This window comes from Oryzias melastigma, linkage group LG14 (genome assembly GCF_002922805.2).
Source record: "Oryzias melastigma strain HK-1 linkage group LG14, ASM292280v2, whole genome shotgun sequence".
Classification (NCBI taxonomy): domain Eukaryota; kingdom Metazoa; phylum Chordata; class Actinopteri; order Beloniformes; family Adrianichthyidae; genus Oryzias; species Oryzias melastigma.
The window spans coordinates 17380686-17400104 of NC_050525.1; the positions used below are offsets into that span (position 1 = coordinate 17380686).

Consider the following 19419-nt stretch of genomic DNA (forward strand, 5'->3'; position numbering starts at 1 on the left):
TTTTTTTTTTTTTTTTTAATTTATTTATTTTTTTAATTCACTTGTGATCATTTTTTTTTGTCACAGCTGGACACTCACCTGAAATTCCATCAATATCATCATCCCTTTTTAAAGTAATCTAGGCACTATTAAACAAAGATGCAACAGTAAAACATTTATTGGCAACACAAGTTACTTAACCAACAATGATTCTCTATAGTCATATGAATTAAACTACAAAGTGCAGAATCATAAAAAAAAAAAAAAAAAAAGGATTCAACAAACAAACCAACAAAACTAGAGGGGAAAAATACTTCCAAAACTTTTTTTATAATACCAAAAAATGTGAATTTTCAAACAGAAAAAAAGGAAACCTGATTTATAAAATCACTTATTTACCATGCTCTTAACACCAGCATTTCTTGCTTCATATCTTAGATCAACAGCACTGTGAGAGGAACATTTCCAGGAAGTTTTCCGGATCTGGCTCATTAGTAGCACAGTTAGTACGGGATTCTATGTTATTATCGCTGACCGCAGAGTTCAACGTTTCAGGTACGTTCTGCCCGTTGGCAAGCATCTCCAAGAATCCAGTGCTGTCCGGCGAAACGTTGCTGGCTGTAGTTGCAGGCGAGAACAAATCCGACAGGAAGTCGTCACAAGTGGAGCCATCGTAGGTGCTGGAACTAACCGTGCTCGGGGAGGTCAGAGCTGTGCTGTCTGGTAACAGGAAGGTTCCCCCCTGATTGCCTAACTGTTGGTTCAATTTTGCAAGCTTCTTCTTCTTGGCTTTGAGTTTCTTTATCAGCTTGTATCTAAGAGCTTCAGTGTCACTAAGACCTGGGGGGACTTTTGAGGGGTGCTTCTTTGAAGGCCAGATATCCAGAAATTGCTTTGCTCCGGGCACAGACTTACAAGGCAGAGTAGTGTGTTGTATAGTTCTAGGAGAGCTGGGCTGAAACGCTTTTGATTTGTCAATGGGCAATGCAGGAGATGAAGGAAGATTCTGTATGTGCGAGTCCTTTGTACTGAATCCACCATACATTTCTGCAGCCTTTGGTGGGAACTCCCCGCTTCCATCGCCCATGATCTGCGGTCTGGACAGCCCTATGGGAGCGGGTGGTTTCTTAATAGGATTGGGAGTAGAATGAAGAGGTTTGGCCGGCTTCGTTTTCACTGCCGACGTGAGTTCTTGTGTATTTTCAACATTTGCATTGCACTTAAATCTGTATAAAGGATTTTTTGTTAGTATGAAAGACAAGTGAGAGATCTGATCCTGTCTTGATGTAGTCGTGGAACTCGTCTGGTTGGTATCAGTAGAAGACACAGGAGATACTTTCTCTTCAGATCCAATCTGGTTATCATGAACGGTGGGACTCTCAGAGTTGTTGGTAACTGGTGTGGATGGTTCTGACGAAGCTGCTATACTTTGTCTTGTTTCGTCTGCGGCAACAACCGTTGGATCAATATCTACATCGTCCTCAGGACCAGTTGGATCAATATCTACATCGTCCTCAGAACCAGATGAGCTGGCTGTGGCTGGAGGTTCAGCACTTTGACACACATTAATTGTTGTAGGGGATGAACTGTCAGGTGAAGATGGGAACTTCTCTTCCCTAGAAGACACTCTAAAGTCTTGAGCTTGTTCGTTATCGTTTAAATGCGTTTCACAATCTGTTTTCAATTCCACCAGTGTAAGTGTGACGATGTCGTTGTGGTTAAGACCCTCAAACGCATCGAGGAGCGTCGTGACACCTATTGAAGCGTCAGGATTGGCCGCAGATGGGGTCTCTTCTTCTTCTTCTGCGAGTGCACAGACGATGTCAGTGTCATTGTGATACACCAGGCCGTCCACGTCCACATCCACATCCATGTCCATGTCTCCGTCCATCAAACAGGGGATGCTTTCAGGAGGGGGAGATTGAACAAATGTGGAGGAAGGAGAACAAACAGAAGGCTCTTCAAGCTCTTCCTCCCAGAAGACGACATGCATCTCGGGAGTGGGAACCGGAAGCTCCTGATGGATTTTGCATTCTGGGTGCTTTAGATCGTCATATTCCAGCCAGGATCCTGAAGAAATGAGCAGATTGTGGTTAGGGTGAATCTCAAGAAATTCACTTCAAAAATGTTTAATTTATTAAAATAAGAGGTAGATTAATTTATTTGTTATAACTTATAAATGCAGTGAAATTTCTTAGGTTTGGTTTTCTTGTCACTCCCTTTCAAGTAAGTATTGTATCTGCTAGTTGGTGTTATTTTTCAATGGTTTATCATCGTTTTTTATTGTTTGAACTTTTCTTTCCCCAACTATACTGTAAATTTGGCTGAATTCTTTCCCCTTTTATTAAAGCATTTTAATAACTTCAATACAGAATTAATGGTAGAAAACATTTTTAACTCTTTAAATTCTAAAGGGCCATTTTATAAATGTAAATATAGCCTTTAGATGTATTAATTCAGTACTATGTCAATGCAAACATTTAAATGAACTAGTTGGCAATTTCTTAAAGTCTTAAACTGTTAAAAAAAAAAAAAGGTTGTGCTTATTGTCAGCTCCCCTGTGAAGTTGTACTCTACTGGTAAACCCAGTCCAATTGTCAATGCTTCTCTTTCCATTTTAACATTTTTTGTTCAAATAATTAAAAGAGGTTTTCATTATTGTCTTAAAGTTGATCATTAATGATTTTCTTTTTCAAGTCAATTAACTGGGTTCAAAAGGTTTAAGAAATTAGGACATTTATAGTTTATTTTCAAATCGAGCCTTAGATAAAACATCCAATTTAAATAGTAATTTTGCTAAATATAATTAGGTCAAACTTTAATTATGACAACAAATGTTTCACTGAATAGATAAAAATATTATCAAAACTTTATTTGGGGCTTTTAGATTCAGGAAGAATTTGCTTAAAGAGCTTTAAATATAAATGAACTCAAACGTGTAGCCCTCTTTCATAAGGTAAACACAACAGCACAGCATTAGTACTGAAACTCCTACCATCGCGTTTACGAGTCCAGGTGACGAAGTGCTGAAGTTGTTGGTCATATTGTATGACGGTGGTTATAGAATACTGCTTCCCATCGAAGCTGAATGAGTACAGCTTCACATCATTTTGAGGAAGGCCCTCCACAAAGTGCAGTGCAAACACTTCCGGCACCCTGTGCAATGCAAACACAAAAGATGGATGATTAAACTAAAGAGAGAAGCTGAAAAGGAAGTAACTTGTTTAATTGTTTTTATAATTATTTAAACATATTAGTTCAATGTAAATCTGCACTTTCAAATGGATGCAGAAGATTCTTTACAAAATTCAAACGATGTGTAAAGAAACAAATGTACCAAACTAATAGTTTATCTCTTACCTTTCCAGCCTCATCGTTCTCATCTGATTGGGCTTGCTGCATGAATTACATGGAGAGAAATGAACTGCATGCTGTGGATGCCAATCTGACACGACCTTTGTAAACGTGGTGAGAGTTTTCGTAATAACCCTGTAATTAAAAAGAGTAAAACATGACATTTAACTTTATTAATTCATTATAAGCAAATCGTTAAAGCAGAATCAATGAGAAGCTGTAACAGTTGGATCACATGACTCCTGAAAGTTTTGTAAGGATCTAAAAATGAACTATAAGTCTGTATAATTTTATTAAAAATGTCACTGTAAATGTATTTATTCAAGTAATTTGTGCAACTAATCCCTTTTAAAAGAGATTAATCAGTTAACTCACTTTTATCCAAACTTTTAGTCTTCAACTTCAACTTGACTGAATATGATGACAATAGCATCAAAGTTAAAGCCCATTCTGCCTTTTTAATTTTATTTAACAGCCACTTTTACCTCTCTTTGGAAGTAGCTTTGCATTCCCTGCATTGGAACTCCCAGAGAAAGGTTAGCTGGAAAAGAGGCTCCGCCCACGAGTCCATTGTGAGCAGAAGTGGCATGGCAAACACCGGAGTTTCCCTCTGACCTAAAGCACAAACACAAGAAGCAAGACTGGGTGTTAAACATGCTGGCAATACTTGGATCGTTGGAAACAGACTTGTCTGCAATAAAAATGGGCAAAACTGCAGGTTGGCAAGCCCAGACCTGCTGTCACTGTGTGATAATATCAAATACGGATGGCTGCTTGAAGAGATCTAGATTAAAATGAGCTTTTAACAATGACTCAGTCATTGGAAGTTTTGAGCAAAATTACAACTCAGGTTAAAAATCACATTAATTAAAGGCTTTACTTGTTTAAAAACCTCAAAACAGTGTTTTTCCCTGTTGTGCAAATAGAATCCATTTCCATTGCAGACAAGGATCTTCCCAAAAACAGGACAGACGAGTCCTTGGTATGTTTTTCTTCTTCACTGTAAGCAAAAGTTTAGCAGCCAACTTTATGAATATTAATATTCAAGAAGAGGAGCTCTGAGTGGCCCTGGGAGTGCTGCTGGGTTTGAAAAGCATTTGCTCAGACACGTCTCCCTCTTTGAAGCCTGCTACCGTCTCGTCTGCATACTGTTCCTGATCTGACGCTGGCCTCCGATCGGCTTCTGAATTCAGAGCAGCTCAAGATGAGTTTTTTTCTTTCTACATTGGATGGATATCTGCTTGGGAGATTGTGGTTCTGCAATCTTTGTAAACACAAAGCCATTCACAAGCCATCATACATTCAGAATCCTTTACGGTGGTGTTACCAAATATCCCCAAATCCCGGTATGTTGCCCTAAAGAGGTGAATGGGACCCTAATCTCCAGGATGAAAACATAAAGAGGACTGTACATGGAAGATTTCTGCCTCTGTTGACGGTTTCTCCATTTTGACACACACAAAAATGCCACAACCTCAACAAGTAACACTACAAGGCAAGAGGTCTGATAATTACTAGCTTGCTGATGTTTCTATCTTCTCTTGTGAACTGTTATTTATATTTTTGCCGCTCCTCTGATGTAATCAGCCAATGAACAATCTGATTTCTGCAAAAGCTACTTGAACGAGAACCACAACCTCTAGATCCACCTTTAAGATCCAGGTATCCTGGAGAACAGAATCTTGTGAAAACATGACTTGAATTACTAAGAATCCTCAAGCGACCAGTTTAGACTTCAGACACATTTCTTTCCTGCAACATTGCTCCAGAAAATAGTTAAAATTTAGGCCAAAATTCTTGGACAATGTGTTTGAAAATAGATGTGCAACAAAAAAGTCTGTAGAGTTTCATTGAAACGGCTATTTAATGAAGTCCTGTCAGAGACTTAATGCAACCGTTACATCTTGGTTTCCAAAAAAGAGTTGCTGTTGTTCTGAGTTAGGCTATAATTAAACACCTAAACCACATAACCAGCCTGATAGCACAATCAGTCAACCATCCTAACATCTGTTCTTCTATATGACATGGCAAAGTACAAGAATGAATCAGACACCACTGCGGAAATAACAAAGAAACACTTTTTTTTTTTTTGCTAATAAAGAAACAACACATTAAAAAAAAGAAAAATAAAAGAAAAAAAAACTAAGTTTGACCTATAGTCATGTTCAGTTTATAAACACAAACTCTTCAGCTTCACCTGTTCTGACTACAACAGGACTGTAAACATTTAACTGAACTATGCATCATGGGAAACTAATATTTGTACAGGTTACAGTAAATTTTCAAATCCATGTACCTAAATAAACAATAAATGAAAATTTGTGCAGAGACGCTATGGTAGCATTGTATACAAACACAAGTAAAAGTCATTTTCTTTTTAACTAAATACAACATATCAGCTGATTTAGGTTTTGATTAGAGCTTACCCAGTTTGCAGTGCAGCTTGGGCTGCAGTTCTCTAAAGAGCGACTTCCTGAGACTTTCCAGGTCTGAGTTGGCCCGATGCAGAACATGACTCGGCACCCAAGCGAGACCATCTATTCAGGAAAAAAAAAAGAAAAATCTGGATGGTTAGTAATCACCGATGTTTCAAGAGAATCATCTCTGGCAGTAGAAAGTTTAACCTAAAAGAACCAAAGAATGATTTTCTCCTGGTCTTTTAAAGTTTATATGGACCATTTGATTTTTGCTGTTCGCTTGGGTAGCAGCAATCAACAATACACTTAAATGTTTGGGTTTAATTTCCTATTCGTTTTTAATAACATTAGATCAGTCCTGAGAGGATTTGTCAACAAACAACAAAACAATATGTGTACACACATTTGTGTCTGACGGGTCTTAATAGGTTAAAATATATATTTTTTGAGATTCACACAAAATAAGAGAACAGGCATAAAAAAAACAGGGAAATGTCTGTCAATCCTCGGGAAGCAGAAGTTTCCATAAGGCGAAGATGGGAGAATGTCTGGGGTCCCCAAAACTCTAGGGCCCCGAGCTGAATATCTAACTAAAAAAAAAAAAAAAGTGTGTGAAATAAACTGTGAAATTAACTCTGTCACAAAAAAAAGAAACTATGGCTAAAATAACCGTTTTTCTTTCAACCATTTTCCCATCAAATCACTGAAATGATGTAACAGTGATCATGATAAAGTGTTTCGTTCCCCCCCATCCTTCTGCAGAAATGGAATATTCCAGTCAACGGCAACTTAATTTGCCACAGATAGTCGAGAAAACAGTGAGAACCAACGAGGATCACGTTAAAAGTTGTTTTAATGAGTCTGCATTGATCCGACTAAATTTCCATGACTTGCTGTGTCTCATCGTCATGGTTGCTTTCTACAACTGTTTGCATCCCATAATGCCTGACTACGGTGGCCATATTGGTCCAGTTGTTTCTCCTCTGACTACTGAGCCTGAGGAAACTCAGAGTGAACCAGAGCTCAGTCCGACTGGAAATGAACAGAAACCACCCCAAACGATGGGTCAGAGCGCGGTTCTTGGGTTCACTTAGGTGCATTCAGACAGAAAATTTGTTCTGGATTTTTTTGGGGGAAACAAACTCTGTTTCACTTTAAGTGAACCAAATGTGTCCAGTCTGAATCACCTTTAGGAAAAAACCTGACCTTTGCAGGGGCCCCATTTTATTTTTCATCTAGGGACCCCAAACTGCTGACCAAGTCTGTAATAGTGTTATTGTGTGTAGATTATTATCTTACCTTTGTCAGTCTGTTGGTGCATTTTGATGGAAGTACAAATGTCGTCGTATTTTGTCATCAACTGCCACACTGACGAGTGCTGAGGCTCTTCTTTGGGCTTACTTTTTCTCAAGCTCTTGCAGTTCACGAGAGCGACCATCAGGGAGTCCAGCCAACACAGATTGTCTCTATTGCTCCAGAAAAGCCGCTTAGGAACAGAAACACGCTTGTTGGACTTTTGCAAATCCTCACTCTCTGGTTTGGAGCTTTTACTGTCTTTACACAGGATGATATCTGCATTCGGTGAGTTCTCTTCAGCCTTCAATGTCGGAGACAATGGTACATCGACTTCCATAGAACACAAGTCCGGATCGTTGAAAGTGTCCAGAGTAGGTATCCTCTTATCAGGTATATCAAGAGAACCGAGGTGAGGAGGGATTGAAGCCTCGTTTTCAACAGTGGCCACCAAAGACTTTGATGGCAGTTCCTCCAAGGCACAATCATCTGTCCAGGTTTCACTGCTCTCCGGTACATCCTGATCAGGTAAGGAATTGGATTCCACTGTCTCTGCATCTATAGAAACCTTCTGGCTTTTGCCATCCTCTTCAAAAGGTTGATGAATGTCATTTCTGATGGGACTTCCAACATCATGATCTGTCTGAATCCCACTCTGATGTTCAACATCAGCGTCTTTGCTTGTCCGCTGGCGTTTGACTGGCAACTTTACAAGCTCTTCGTTTTCAAGTGCAAAATTGTTTTTTCTTTTGTTCTCAACATTTGACTTTGTCAAATCTAATGTAGACAAAATATCCTCCAGGGGTCGGGTGACAAGCGGGAAAAGGCACTGTAGAAATAAATACAGATAGAATGAAGGAAATTACTCGAATGCAGGTTTGAAAATGTGTTTAAGTGTGCAAGAGAGGAACATCGGGACTTACCTGGGAGTTTGTGCAGAGGGTGATGGACTCCTGGAGGTTGATGCGATACGAACGCAAAGAAAAGGTGAGGCCTTTAGCAGAACACCAAGGACAATGATCCAATGAGGAGGCTCTTTCTTGAACCTACAAAGCATAACAGTAAAACATTTAAAGCAAATAAGACTCGTGTTTTAAAGGCCCAAGGTAGGGGAAAAACAAAGTTTGCGATTTAAAACCAAAAACACATTTAAACATAGTAAATAATAAAGTTTTAAAGCATTTTAAGACATGTCGTAATTGTACTTTCGCCTTTTACTGTCAAAGATTTCCATGGTATATGTTTGGAATTTGGAATGGTACTGCAAAGTCACAGTATTCTGCTCCAAATGTGATTCATCTTTGCGCATGTGACAACAATGAGAGGAAGCATGAGCTTCACTGACTTTTCCTAAATACCCCGCCTGCGGTGAGGCCAAAGCCTCCAAACCAGTGTCTTCACCACTCATCGGCAAACAGTCGCTGCTCTGTGGGTCCACGGCTGCCAGGTACTGTTCACTGAACATTACCATGTCACTGCAGCTTGGTTCACCTCCCAAACAGCTATAAATGATAAGAAAAAATACAACACCACCAAGGGCATGTGAGAAAACATTGTACACATGGAAACAAACTTTACTTTTAAACTATGGCTAGAATAATTTGTAACTTTTTTTTTAAGCATAAATACCTTTTATTTCAAATTAAATTTTAAATTAAAGGCCCTCAGAATATGGATGTTTTTTTAGCCATGATTCAAAGTGTTATGCAATTTTCAATTGAAAAATCAATACGTAATTCAGGCTTTTATTGTGAAAAGAAATTTTGCAATTTAAAATCGAAAATTAAAATTTACAATTCAATATTCAACTTAGAAATTTAAATATTGGAGAAAAAAAATCTATTGCATTTTAAATTGTCATGGGTTTTGGATATAATACTTTTACAATTCAAACTTCCACACCAAACTAATAGTCATATGAAATTTAAAGCATGGATGAATGGGACAGACATGTTAACACGGTAAACAAAACATGAATCACACTGCAAAAACAAAACAATAAAAAGGCAGAAAATAACTTACAAACTTAAAATCTTAATAACTTAAGGGCTTAAAAGACCTTCGTAGCCATAAATACGATTTTTTTTGCAGTCCAACTCGGCAAAAACATAAAAAACTTCCTTACATTACGCGTAAAATTAACATAAAGATTAAATATAAAAGTGTTTTACTTTACTTGCTTTTAATATTTACACAAACATGATTAAAAATCAAAGTAATAGCTGTCACCACTGACGTATTTACTTTTAGCTTCCTTTCCAGAATGCTAACATGTTAGCACGCTAGCCTAAGATTGCACAAAAACTTAAATTTAATTAAATTTAAGTCTAATTTCAAATTCGCAAAACACGACATACCTTGCAATAAGTTACATTTCGTTTAGAGTAGTTGCATAGATGGTAGAAATCTATCCTCGCAATGCCACGATTATTGCCCGGTAAGGAGGCTCCATGTGCATCTTTTCATACATTCGTGACAGAAACGTTCTACTTCCGGTAGCCAACCGGCTTTGCATCTGTCTTTGTCCTCCCCTCCGTGTGCGGAACAAAGGTTCCGCTGGCCCCCTCTCGGTGGTTGGGGTGAATAGCGGCTGGCAGCTGTTAACAGCAGCAGATTCAGTTCATCAAACCAGCGCTGACCGGTTTTACGTACTTAAAATGTTGTCACTAACAGGACCTTTTATAACGTTTTGTCCATTTAAAACTGCTAATAAATAAAATACGAGTGTTTTGCAATCAGCAGCAGCAGCAACAACAATAATATTGATAGTAAGAAACCGTAAAAATTATGGTAATTATAATAAAATTAAAAAAGCAAACAAATATGACTTAAAGATGAACAAAAAACACTTTGTATTTTATTGCCATTTTTTCATATTGAAAAATCAATTAATTTTACATAATAGTTCATGTGTATTCTGGGAGGTTAGTTAATATAGTGGGTGGGGGGAGGGATAGAGTCTACATATCTCCCTTATTCGATTTCAGTTATAGCCTTCACAGCTCCATTGTGTCTTCATGTTGCCCCAAGCATGCGCCCGCCCGCGCGCACACACAAATGCACGCACACAGACATGCACAAGCGTGCACACATGTTATTCTCTCCACCCAATCCCGCCCTTTTGCGTGCAACCTCCTCCCTTTAGCCCCTCCTGTATGTGCTGCTCTCCTGTCCTCTATTCTCCTCATGACTAAATGAATTTGCATATTTTTCCCAGGGACTTCTTATTATAATGCATAAACATGGGCAGGCTATAGCTCTCTGCTGTGGCATCTCCTGATGGAAAATGAGGCACAGACAGCCAGCATCACAGGCAGACATATGGCCCAAGTCTGGGGTGTGATTGGCATTTATAATCAGTGCAACCCACCTCTTCCCAATTGGAGAATACCTTAAAAATGTCCCATTTATGTGCATATTATTAAAAAATAAATAAATACAATTATATTGTATTTATGTCTTTGTTTGTTTTGGATAATTTGATTTTACTCACAGCCAATTTTAACTGTGACTGTAACTGTGATGGTTGACTTCACACAAACATATGTCCTGTTTACATAAGTAAACATAATTGTTGTTTACTTACAACTTTTACCTAATGGTGGCGCTAGATTTCAAAGGTAAAACTTTCTAATTACCAAACGAAAATATGTAAACAACACACAAATGTATAGTCCACAACATATTGTGAATGCCTAGAACTGCAAAGTGTTTGCAAAAAAATCAAAGTTTCATTGGTTATGCTAAGTGTTAAGAGATCAAAACAAAAATCTGAGGACGATTTGATTTTTTTTAGTTCAGTGTTTAGTCATGTTTCACTAAAAATTAAATATAATGGCTAAAATGCTTAATCTGGTCTTAACTTTTGTAAACGAAAGACGTTTCGCCTCTACAACTACATCGGGAGGCTTTCTCAATTCTGACTTAAAATTTTAATTTTATTGTTTCAAAAATGTGTATATGGGAAAAAAGTCTAAATCAAAGAAGACCACGTGAACTCCAAGCACCTTGTGAAAAAATCTCTCAATAGTTAATAAAATTCAAAATACTAATAATAAATTCAAATCTAAAGAGTAAAACGTTGAGAAGTCTTATAAAATCATTTTATTTTCTTTCCTGCACAGCAATTTGACTTCAGCTCACTTTATTTCTTAATAACAAACATACCGTTGAATTTGCTACTTGGGATCAATTTGTTGGTTTTAACTCTAAATATTAAACCAATCCTTATAATGGAGAAGTTTCCTTAAGTAGGAACCATCCTTTGAAATATTTAAAATTATTTTGTCAATAGCAATTAGTTACATTTTTTATTTTAAATTATATTTAATAGGCAAATAAATACAATTTCAGTGGTCTCCAACTTAATATATTAATGAAAAATATGACATCTTCTTGGTCTAAATAAAAAAAAAAAAATTGTTATGTCTATAAGCTGCCTTAATGATCTAATCCCTATTTTTGCCATAATTAGTGATAGTCTAATCATAATTGTTGAAATTAAGTCAAGGTAGAACCAAACTGTGGCCTAAAATAAACAAAACATCAACCTGCTTTTTCTGTGATGTTTAATCACAAAATATATTCATATTTTTTCTAAATCTCTATTATTTTTTGTATCACTATTTGAGTATTTGAATATAAGCATTAAGCAGCACAAAGAGCCATTATAATGGAGATAAAGGGAATTTTTTGTGTATAACAAGGTGAAAATTAAAAGCATGAAGGTAATCAAAGAGAAAACAATTATTGCAATTTGTGTGTGTTTGCATTCTAAAACCCAATCTACTAAGAGTTTTTTAAATAAAGTTTATTCAGGAAAGCGTACAGAGATGAAGCAATTACATTTTGCCTGTCAATACACTATTAATTCAAATGTATTTTGTATGCAAAAATGTGCAAACAAAAACACTAAAATATTGGACAAAGTTTGTTGGGACCAGTTCTTGAGAATGATAAGTACCCGTCTGAGATACTAGTATAACATTTTAAAGCTGCCTTATCTACAGAGTCTCATTCATTTAACTTTTCTACTGTACACTGTGCTCAACGTAGTGAATTCAATACTATGGCAAACAGACTACACTACTACCAGCTCCAGCATGCTTGGACTGAAATATTTTTGTATCCAGGCGCCTCTGAAAATTTACGTGACGTTTCACAAAAGACAGCCAATGGGAGGTCGTCTTCTATTAGGACAATGAAAAGTCTCTGACCAATCAGAGGAGGCGCAGCCAGGGCGCTGCCCAATGGCGTACGAGTCCCGCCGAGAGTAATGTTGAGTGAGCAGAAGACTGAAGACACTGCGTATCGCCTATGTTCCCTCATACACAGCCATTGCAGAGCATTGAGATCCAGCCATAGTCAATAGGTAAGTATTATCCAAACGAATATTTCAAGTTTCGAAAATTGCCGGAATAGCTATAACACGCCTTTATATTTTACTTATGTGCTTGACATGATTCATTTTAAACATTTTGCCGCTTTTGAAACATTTTAATGCGGGAAACCGTTGGAAAATAAGAAAAAAAAGAAACCAAAGCAGGTTACATTTAACTCACTGGGAGTGTTGAGTAGACGCTCTGTTTAAAAAAAGGGGAGAAATGAATGTTAAACCTTTTACGAAATTCGACGAAAAACGGCCATTTTGTCAAATAAGAAAAATTGTATAAATTCCTATTGAGTCGTTTTTTACAAAACGAGTTTAAATGAAATGGTTATCGCGTAAAAAATCCCCAATGTCTGGCGTACAATACATTCATCGACAATGGTAGAAGACTCACCGTTAGCTAGCCATTGGCATTGCAGTGCATTGCGAAGCCTGTCATGTGAAGACCGAAGCGAGTGCGGGGCTGGATTTAAACACCAAATTCACCGAAAACGAAGGAAAAAACGAAAAACGCCTCAAAAGATACACGGATATGTGTTTGTTTTCCCCACTTAACCCGACAAGACTTAGCAAAAAATAATACCTCGAGATCTGCGCTTTACTGTAATGGCTGACTGTATTCGCATAGGAAACAAGGCAAGCGAGGCAAATGACAAGAGGCGCAGTTCACTTCAACTTTTTCTAACCCGCTTTTCCCGGGAGTCGAACCGGTAACTATAAAATCTAACGACGGCAAAAGAAAGATTTATCTTCTGGCTATCGAATGCCGCCTTGCTGGGATTTTTCCGATGCGTTTAAAGGCGTTAAATCGGGCTCTGAAACGAGGCAGTCGCCGCGGTCGCTCTGCCCTCTATTGCATGCAGTGCGCTGACACAAAGAGAAGGAGCCATATTCTCCATGTTAGTGGATGAAGACGAGCGGCCATTAGGAGCTCATAGAAACCAAGTCAGTAGCACAGCCGCTCATAGACACAGTACAGACCCAATGTATTACTATAGAAGGCGGTTAGAGCAATAGGAATCAACCGGGGAAATATTTTTGTCAAGATCGCCGGCTTTCCGCACGTTTTACTGGCGTCGCAAAGCGAACAGGGAGGCGGGTGGAGACATTTGAGGGGGACTTTCTTTCATGAAGAAGGCATTCTCACAAAATGGAAGAAGAAATATTGCCGTCGTTGTTGACCTCCTTTTCCTCAACGAGAGCCTATGCGCCATTACTACTTCGCTCGACGCCGCTTACTTGGGTAGTTACAGTAGCGTTTAATGCTTGAAATTAATAGGAAAAAAATATTTTTTAAAATAAAGTTACATTCAAAAAAATTTTTTGACAAAATTGAGACTTTTAAAAAAGAATGTTTACCACATTATAATGCAGTTTTGAGTGTTTTATTTTCAATAAAAACATGTTTTTTGCTTTTTGTGTCATTTTTTGTGTGAGAGTTATATCGTTTTGAACACATTTTAACTATATTTGATAAAAACAGTTTGGAAGGTTTTTTTTTCTTGTTTTTTTTCAAAAACATTTTTTAGTCTCCTCACTCTGACCACATATATAGAGCTGGCGTTTATGTTATGGAGTTCAACTGAGGCGAAGTTTAGCTTTTAGGTGACTCACGCAGAAACTATTTGAAGAAAATCTTTATTTTGAAATTTCCAATAAAAAGGAGCAGATCGTTGAGGCACAACAAATAGATTATATCATTTCAAACCAGTCAATTTTTAGCTTTTTGTTTGTTTGTTAGGAAGTCTTAACTTAGTTTAATGGGGGGTAGGGGAGATATTTAATCTGTTTACGTCAGTCTGATTAGTTGATAGGAACAGACAAGTCATTTATTTGTATTTATAACTGAAAGGTATGACGCATATTTGCAAGATCTGAATTTTTTTATGTTTTAGCCAAATTAAAATAAATTTTTCATTTAGATATTCTGAAGATGGGTAAAGATCCGACTAAGCCGAGGGGGAAGATGTCCTCCTATGCCTACTTTGTCCAGACCTGCCGGGAGGAGCACAAGAAGAAGCACCCCGATGCTTCGGTGAACTTTGCCGAGTTCTCCAAGAAGTGTTCTGAGCGATGGAAGGTAACTTAAACCTGCAGTCAGAATATTGACACAACAGCAGCAGCATTAATCCCAAACCAGGAAAAGAAGGCTGGATTGCAACACACCCTACCTTTCTGGTTTCAGACCATGTCCGCCAAGGAGAAGGGCAAATTTGAGGACATGGCCAGGCAGGACAAGGCGCGATATGATCGGGAGATGATGAGCTATGTTCCAGCCAAGGGAGCCAAGACGAAGAAGAAGTTCAAGGACCCCAATGCCCCCAAGAGACCCCCGTAAGTGTGGCAAGATGGCGGTCAACTGAACTGAAGCATTTCATCTGAAGTTTTTGTATGTTTTTCGTCCCCAGATCCGCCTTCTTCATCTTTTGCTCAGAGTTTCGCCCCAAGGTGAAGGGCGAGAGCCCCGGCCTGTCAATCGGAGATGTTGCCAAGAGACTTGGCGAGATGTGGAACAGCACCTCCGCCGAGGACAAGCAGCCCTACGAGAAGAAAGCCGCCAAGCTGAAGGAGAAGTACGGAAAGGTAAAACCAGACGCGACTTTCTATTCTGCCCGCTGATGGTTGGCGAGTTTGCTTTCTGAACGCGCCTCTTTTTTTCTCTTCAGGACATCGCCGCTTACCGCGCTAAGGGTAAAACCGGCGGCGGCGCTCCAGCGAAAGCTCCCACCAAGGCAGAGAAGAAGATGGATGACGACGACGATGAGGACGACGACGAGGAGGAAGAGGAGGAGGACGACGATGAGGAAGACGACGAGTAGACAGCCAGCGCGGTGGTCAATTTCTTGTTTGTAAAGCATTTAATCCCCTTGTACACTTCACTTACTGAAAGAAAATACATTAGTTCCCAAGGGGGTTTAAAAAAATGCCAACAAAAAGGCTGTGTATATCAGTTGTTTTTATGCTGTACAGTTTTGTTTTTTTTCTTTCTTTCTCTTTTTGTATAGTTAACACTACACAGTATCGTGTTGGTATCTCTCTGCCAGTCTTATTTTTCCCCCAGTGGTAGTTCCTAGACCACTATCCTGCCTGGTACAGTGTAAAGGGGTGGGCTTACAGTATTTCCCTTAGCTAGCAAGTGCACAGCACACAAAAAAAAGTTAGACCTGAGTGTTTTTTTTTTTCCTTGCGTGTTTTTATTCTAAATAACATTATCAAAATTGAAGTATCACAGTTATTTTACTGATCTTTATGTACCACTGTAATCGCAAAAATAATAAAAAAAAAAACTTGTTTATTGTTAAAATTTAAATTGCTTCTGATGTCAATAAACATTTTTTTAATATTTTGTGTTTACTTGATTTTTTTATTTTGTAAATGAATTTTAAGCATCTTGTTTTTCTCATAAACTTTTCTTTAAGTTAAATAGAGTGAAAACGTCTGACGACTAAAGCCTTGATAAGCAGTTCTTATGAAGCATGACTCATCACCACAACTGTCCTGTATTTTTAGCTCACTGGTGTAGTATACAAACATAGTAGTTGCCCTAGTGGAGGTAGTAAAGTTGCAGATTTAATGTACTCCCTAGGTTCCATCCAGGGCAAAAAAAAGCCATTTATATAAGAAGGATTATGTGTTTTGAAATCCCTGTGACATAAGAATATGGGTGGTCAGTACAAACAGAAAAACAAACCTCACAAGCCACAAAGCCTCATGGGAGCTTGCTACTGCTGCTGAGGGAGCGGGTTAGCGACCTCCTGGCCTGGTGCTCACCCAGCGGCACAAACACGTCTCAAAACCCTGCGGTGTAAATTTACAAGGATGCGTCCACTCCCATATCTCTCCAGCTATGCGACGAGATCAGCCTTGGCCTCCTGAAGAAGCCTTGATATCAAGTGGGCCACAGGACAGGCCCAAACAGGGCAGGAGCTGACCTCTGCACTGCTCTGATAAAAGCCCCGTGTGACCCTGAGTGTGGCACTGTCGCTTCCTTCCTCTCTCGGATCCCTCTTCACACTTTGAATCGGCAGCGTTTGGGAAATTCCCCCCATGAATCATGTAATTGGACGTTGCTGCCATTGCTCCTCCAAACTACAAGAGCCAGACAGCTGCTGTTTGTGTCGGTTCCTCACTTTCTCGTGTTTGTGTGAGTGGTAACTGCGTTCACATGACTCGGAGGAAGCGAACAGTACAATGTTGTCATTTATTGTCACAAATGTAAGCAGGTGACTTCTCCATGAAGCAGCAGTTGCCCCGTGGCAGCATTCAGCTGTTGATCCGTTTCTGTGAAGGCCTTTTCAGGCTACAAGTGCTCATCCCACTGTGTTGGAGGGGCATGGCCACACAGCGCCACTCTTGGGTCTGAAAGCCTTTAATCCCAGTTGCTGTCCAACCGTTAACATTCAGTATAAGTGATCTTTGGGCGACATCTAGTGGACGGATGCTGTAACTACATCTGAATCAGTTCTCTGTTGCTCACCTCACATTTTTAGAAATTTTCAAAGAAAAAAAAAACATATTGATGGTAATTTCAAAGTATAAGTTGAAATGTGAATTGTTAGAAAAATAGAAACTAGAACGAAAATAAATGTAATCAAAATCATAAAATATTTAAACATTTGTGACATTTACTCAGGTTAGAAATGCAAAACTTAGCATTAAATATTTTGAACTGTGAGCCAAAAATATATCAGAACAAAATATGATGTTTTTAATCTAAATTATTTTCTATTTCATATTTTTTTTGTTATTTATTTTAATAAATTGTCTGATAAGCATAAAAAAGTGTCCCAGAAATGGGAAAAAGTGTATTTTTATATTGTATTTTATTTTTTATAGTACTTGAATAAAATGGTTTTGAGAGAAATAATGTAATAGCAAAAAAAAAAAATCATGATAAAAAACAACAACTATGTCAGAACTGACAAACCCCCCTTTAGCTGTAGTTTCTTCTAAATAAATTAAAAATCCTAACAATAATTCATGTAGATTGTCTCTATGCTTTTTTTAAGCATTTCAAGAATCACATTTCAGTAGACTATTCCACAATCTACTGGATTTATTTTTCCCATAAAGCACACAAGGGAAATAAAAGAAGGGCTGTAAAAACCTAAATTGCCAATTTAAATATATGACATTCAGTGAATAATGATAGTATATGATACCATATAAACACTTTTTTGTTGATTATTTCCTCTCAATTCTTCCCAAAATATGGTGGAATTAGGAAAATAATATTTTGCAGTTAAAGGATGAAGATGTGACACCTCCAAATAAGAAAGACACACTGCGGTTGTTTCATCTGCTTTGCTTTTCTTGCTTTGAGGTAAATTAGATGTGCTAACTCTATTTTAGGATGAAACCTTCCTGGCTTTTTTCCTCATCCCTGTAGTAGCCTGATTACACAATCACTATCAAACGTCAGTGTAACCTCAACATCAGCGCCTTGTGGTCACTGTTTGATGAAGGCCCAAGAAATTTCTAGAATAAATGACACATTTATTTGTCTTTTAGGTTCTCTACAGGAGTGACAGTTTTTTTTTCACTGTTCTATTTAGTGAGACTGCAAAGGAGCGAGTCTGTGTACACATATGAACACTGACAGCATGGTGGTTTGACACATCACACTCGCTGAAAAAATCTCCCTGCCTTGATGACTGTTAGCTGCTTAAAATAGACATCACAGCCTCATTTGCATTTCGTGTTTCTACAACAGTTGGTCTGCACAATTCCCAGATGATCACAAGGTGTTGCTCCTCCTTATTGTCTCAGTCCTTTGTTTCTGTTACTGGCATCACACGCAGAAGGAAAAACATTTACAATAACGTATCATTTGGTGTCAGAATTTGTCGTTTTAGTGTTTAATTAGATGTGCTCTCCTTTTTTCAAATACATACATCTACCAATCATTATGTTGGGCACAAATGTCCAACTGCAATTAATGTCTAAAACATTTTGAACACCAGACATGTATGAGTTCAACAATTATCCTCAGCTTTAGAACAAGAGTGATCATCAAACCTCATATCTTCTCCTTAATCAGGGTTTCTAAAAACCCTGTTTTTAGAAATTTGAGACATTTTGCCAGATTTGAAGTTTGCATCTTTGCTCAACACCTTTCCAAGCTTTTCTCAAAATCGGCACAGTCAGAATTTTTTGTGTCTGTAAGATGAAGAAATAAAGGACTTACTAAAATAAGTCAAAATATTTCTGCTCCATTTTAACGTTTTTTATAGTTCAATAGATTTTGACAGGCATTCAATGTCATTTTTGAAACATTTAGATTTATGTTCTAAGAATAAGTTTTAGTTTTACATTTTATGAGGAATTACTAAGATGGGCCAATTTGTGTTAATATTGTTCTAATTTTGCTCTAAATCGAGTCATTTCTGCTTATTAGGCAAGTTTTTTGTCACTAATCAAAATGACTCACGATTAGGTATTTAGTCATTTGTTTGTAACTAGTAAAATAATTATTGGGCTGTAGAGCATTCAATTTGAAGTCTTTCTAACAGGAAGTGATGTACCCCAAATGTAGGAAATCCGTCAAGGTTGCAGAAAAGTAAAAACATTTACCAAATAAACTGAAATGTGACAAAAAAACATGGCAGCAACAGAGAGGTGACAGATGAGTGCAGATCACCCGACAAAGAAGAACTGAAAGCCAGACACTTAAATAGACCGAGAGTTATCAACTGTAATAGAGTCAAACCTGAAACTGGTTCTGACTGAGGGACAATTCAAGACACAACACGACCGAAAACCACAACATAACTGACGAAAACCAAACCAAAGTTCACAATCCTCACACAGTTAGCTTTTTAAAGCTTATTCTTCCCTTTTTAATGCTTGTCTAAAACTCCTTGTTTCTAGATTTTTATATTTTATTTTTGTTAAGTCAAAATAATAATTATTTTAATAATTTAATAAGATAATTTTACTACTTTCTAGTGATTTTCTTTGTAAGATTCTTTTCCTATTTTTAGGCTA

General features: G+C 37.8%; 2 protein-coding genes across 2 annotated transcripts; one reads left to right on the forward strand and one right to left on the reverse strand.

The window, feature by feature from the left end:
* Positions 1-141: 141 nt before the first annotated feature.
* Positions 142-9699, reverse strand: uspl1 (ubiquitin specific peptidase like 1). Its single transcript, XM_024263230.2, has 9 exons — positions 9401-9699; positions 8389-8545; positions 7967-8089; positions 7050-7872; positions 5760-5870; positions 3819-3948; positions 3340-3468; positions 2975-3135; positions 142-2049 (listed from the first exon to the last, which is right to left on the reverse strand). The coding sequence occupies exons 2-9, from the start codon at positions 8512-8514 to the stop codon at positions 419-421; spliced, it is 3234 nt and encodes a 1077-aa protein (XP_024118998.1). The 5' UTR covers positions 8515-8545; positions 9401-9699; the 3' UTR covers positions 142-418.
* Positions 9700-12259: 2560 nt separating this feature from the next.
* Positions 12260-15742, forward strand: LOC112140333 (high mobility group protein B1). The gene is made up of 5 exons (XM_024263242.2): positions 12260-12414; positions 14355-14512; positions 14618-14766; positions 14841-15015; positions 15099-15742. The coding sequence occupies exons 2-5, from the start codon at positions 14366-14368 to the stop codon at positions 15249-15251; spliced, it is 624 nt and encodes a 207-aa protein (XP_024119010.1). The 5' UTR covers positions 12260-12414; positions 14355-14365; the 3' UTR covers positions 15252-15742.
* Positions 15743-19419: the final 3677 nt, after the last annotated feature.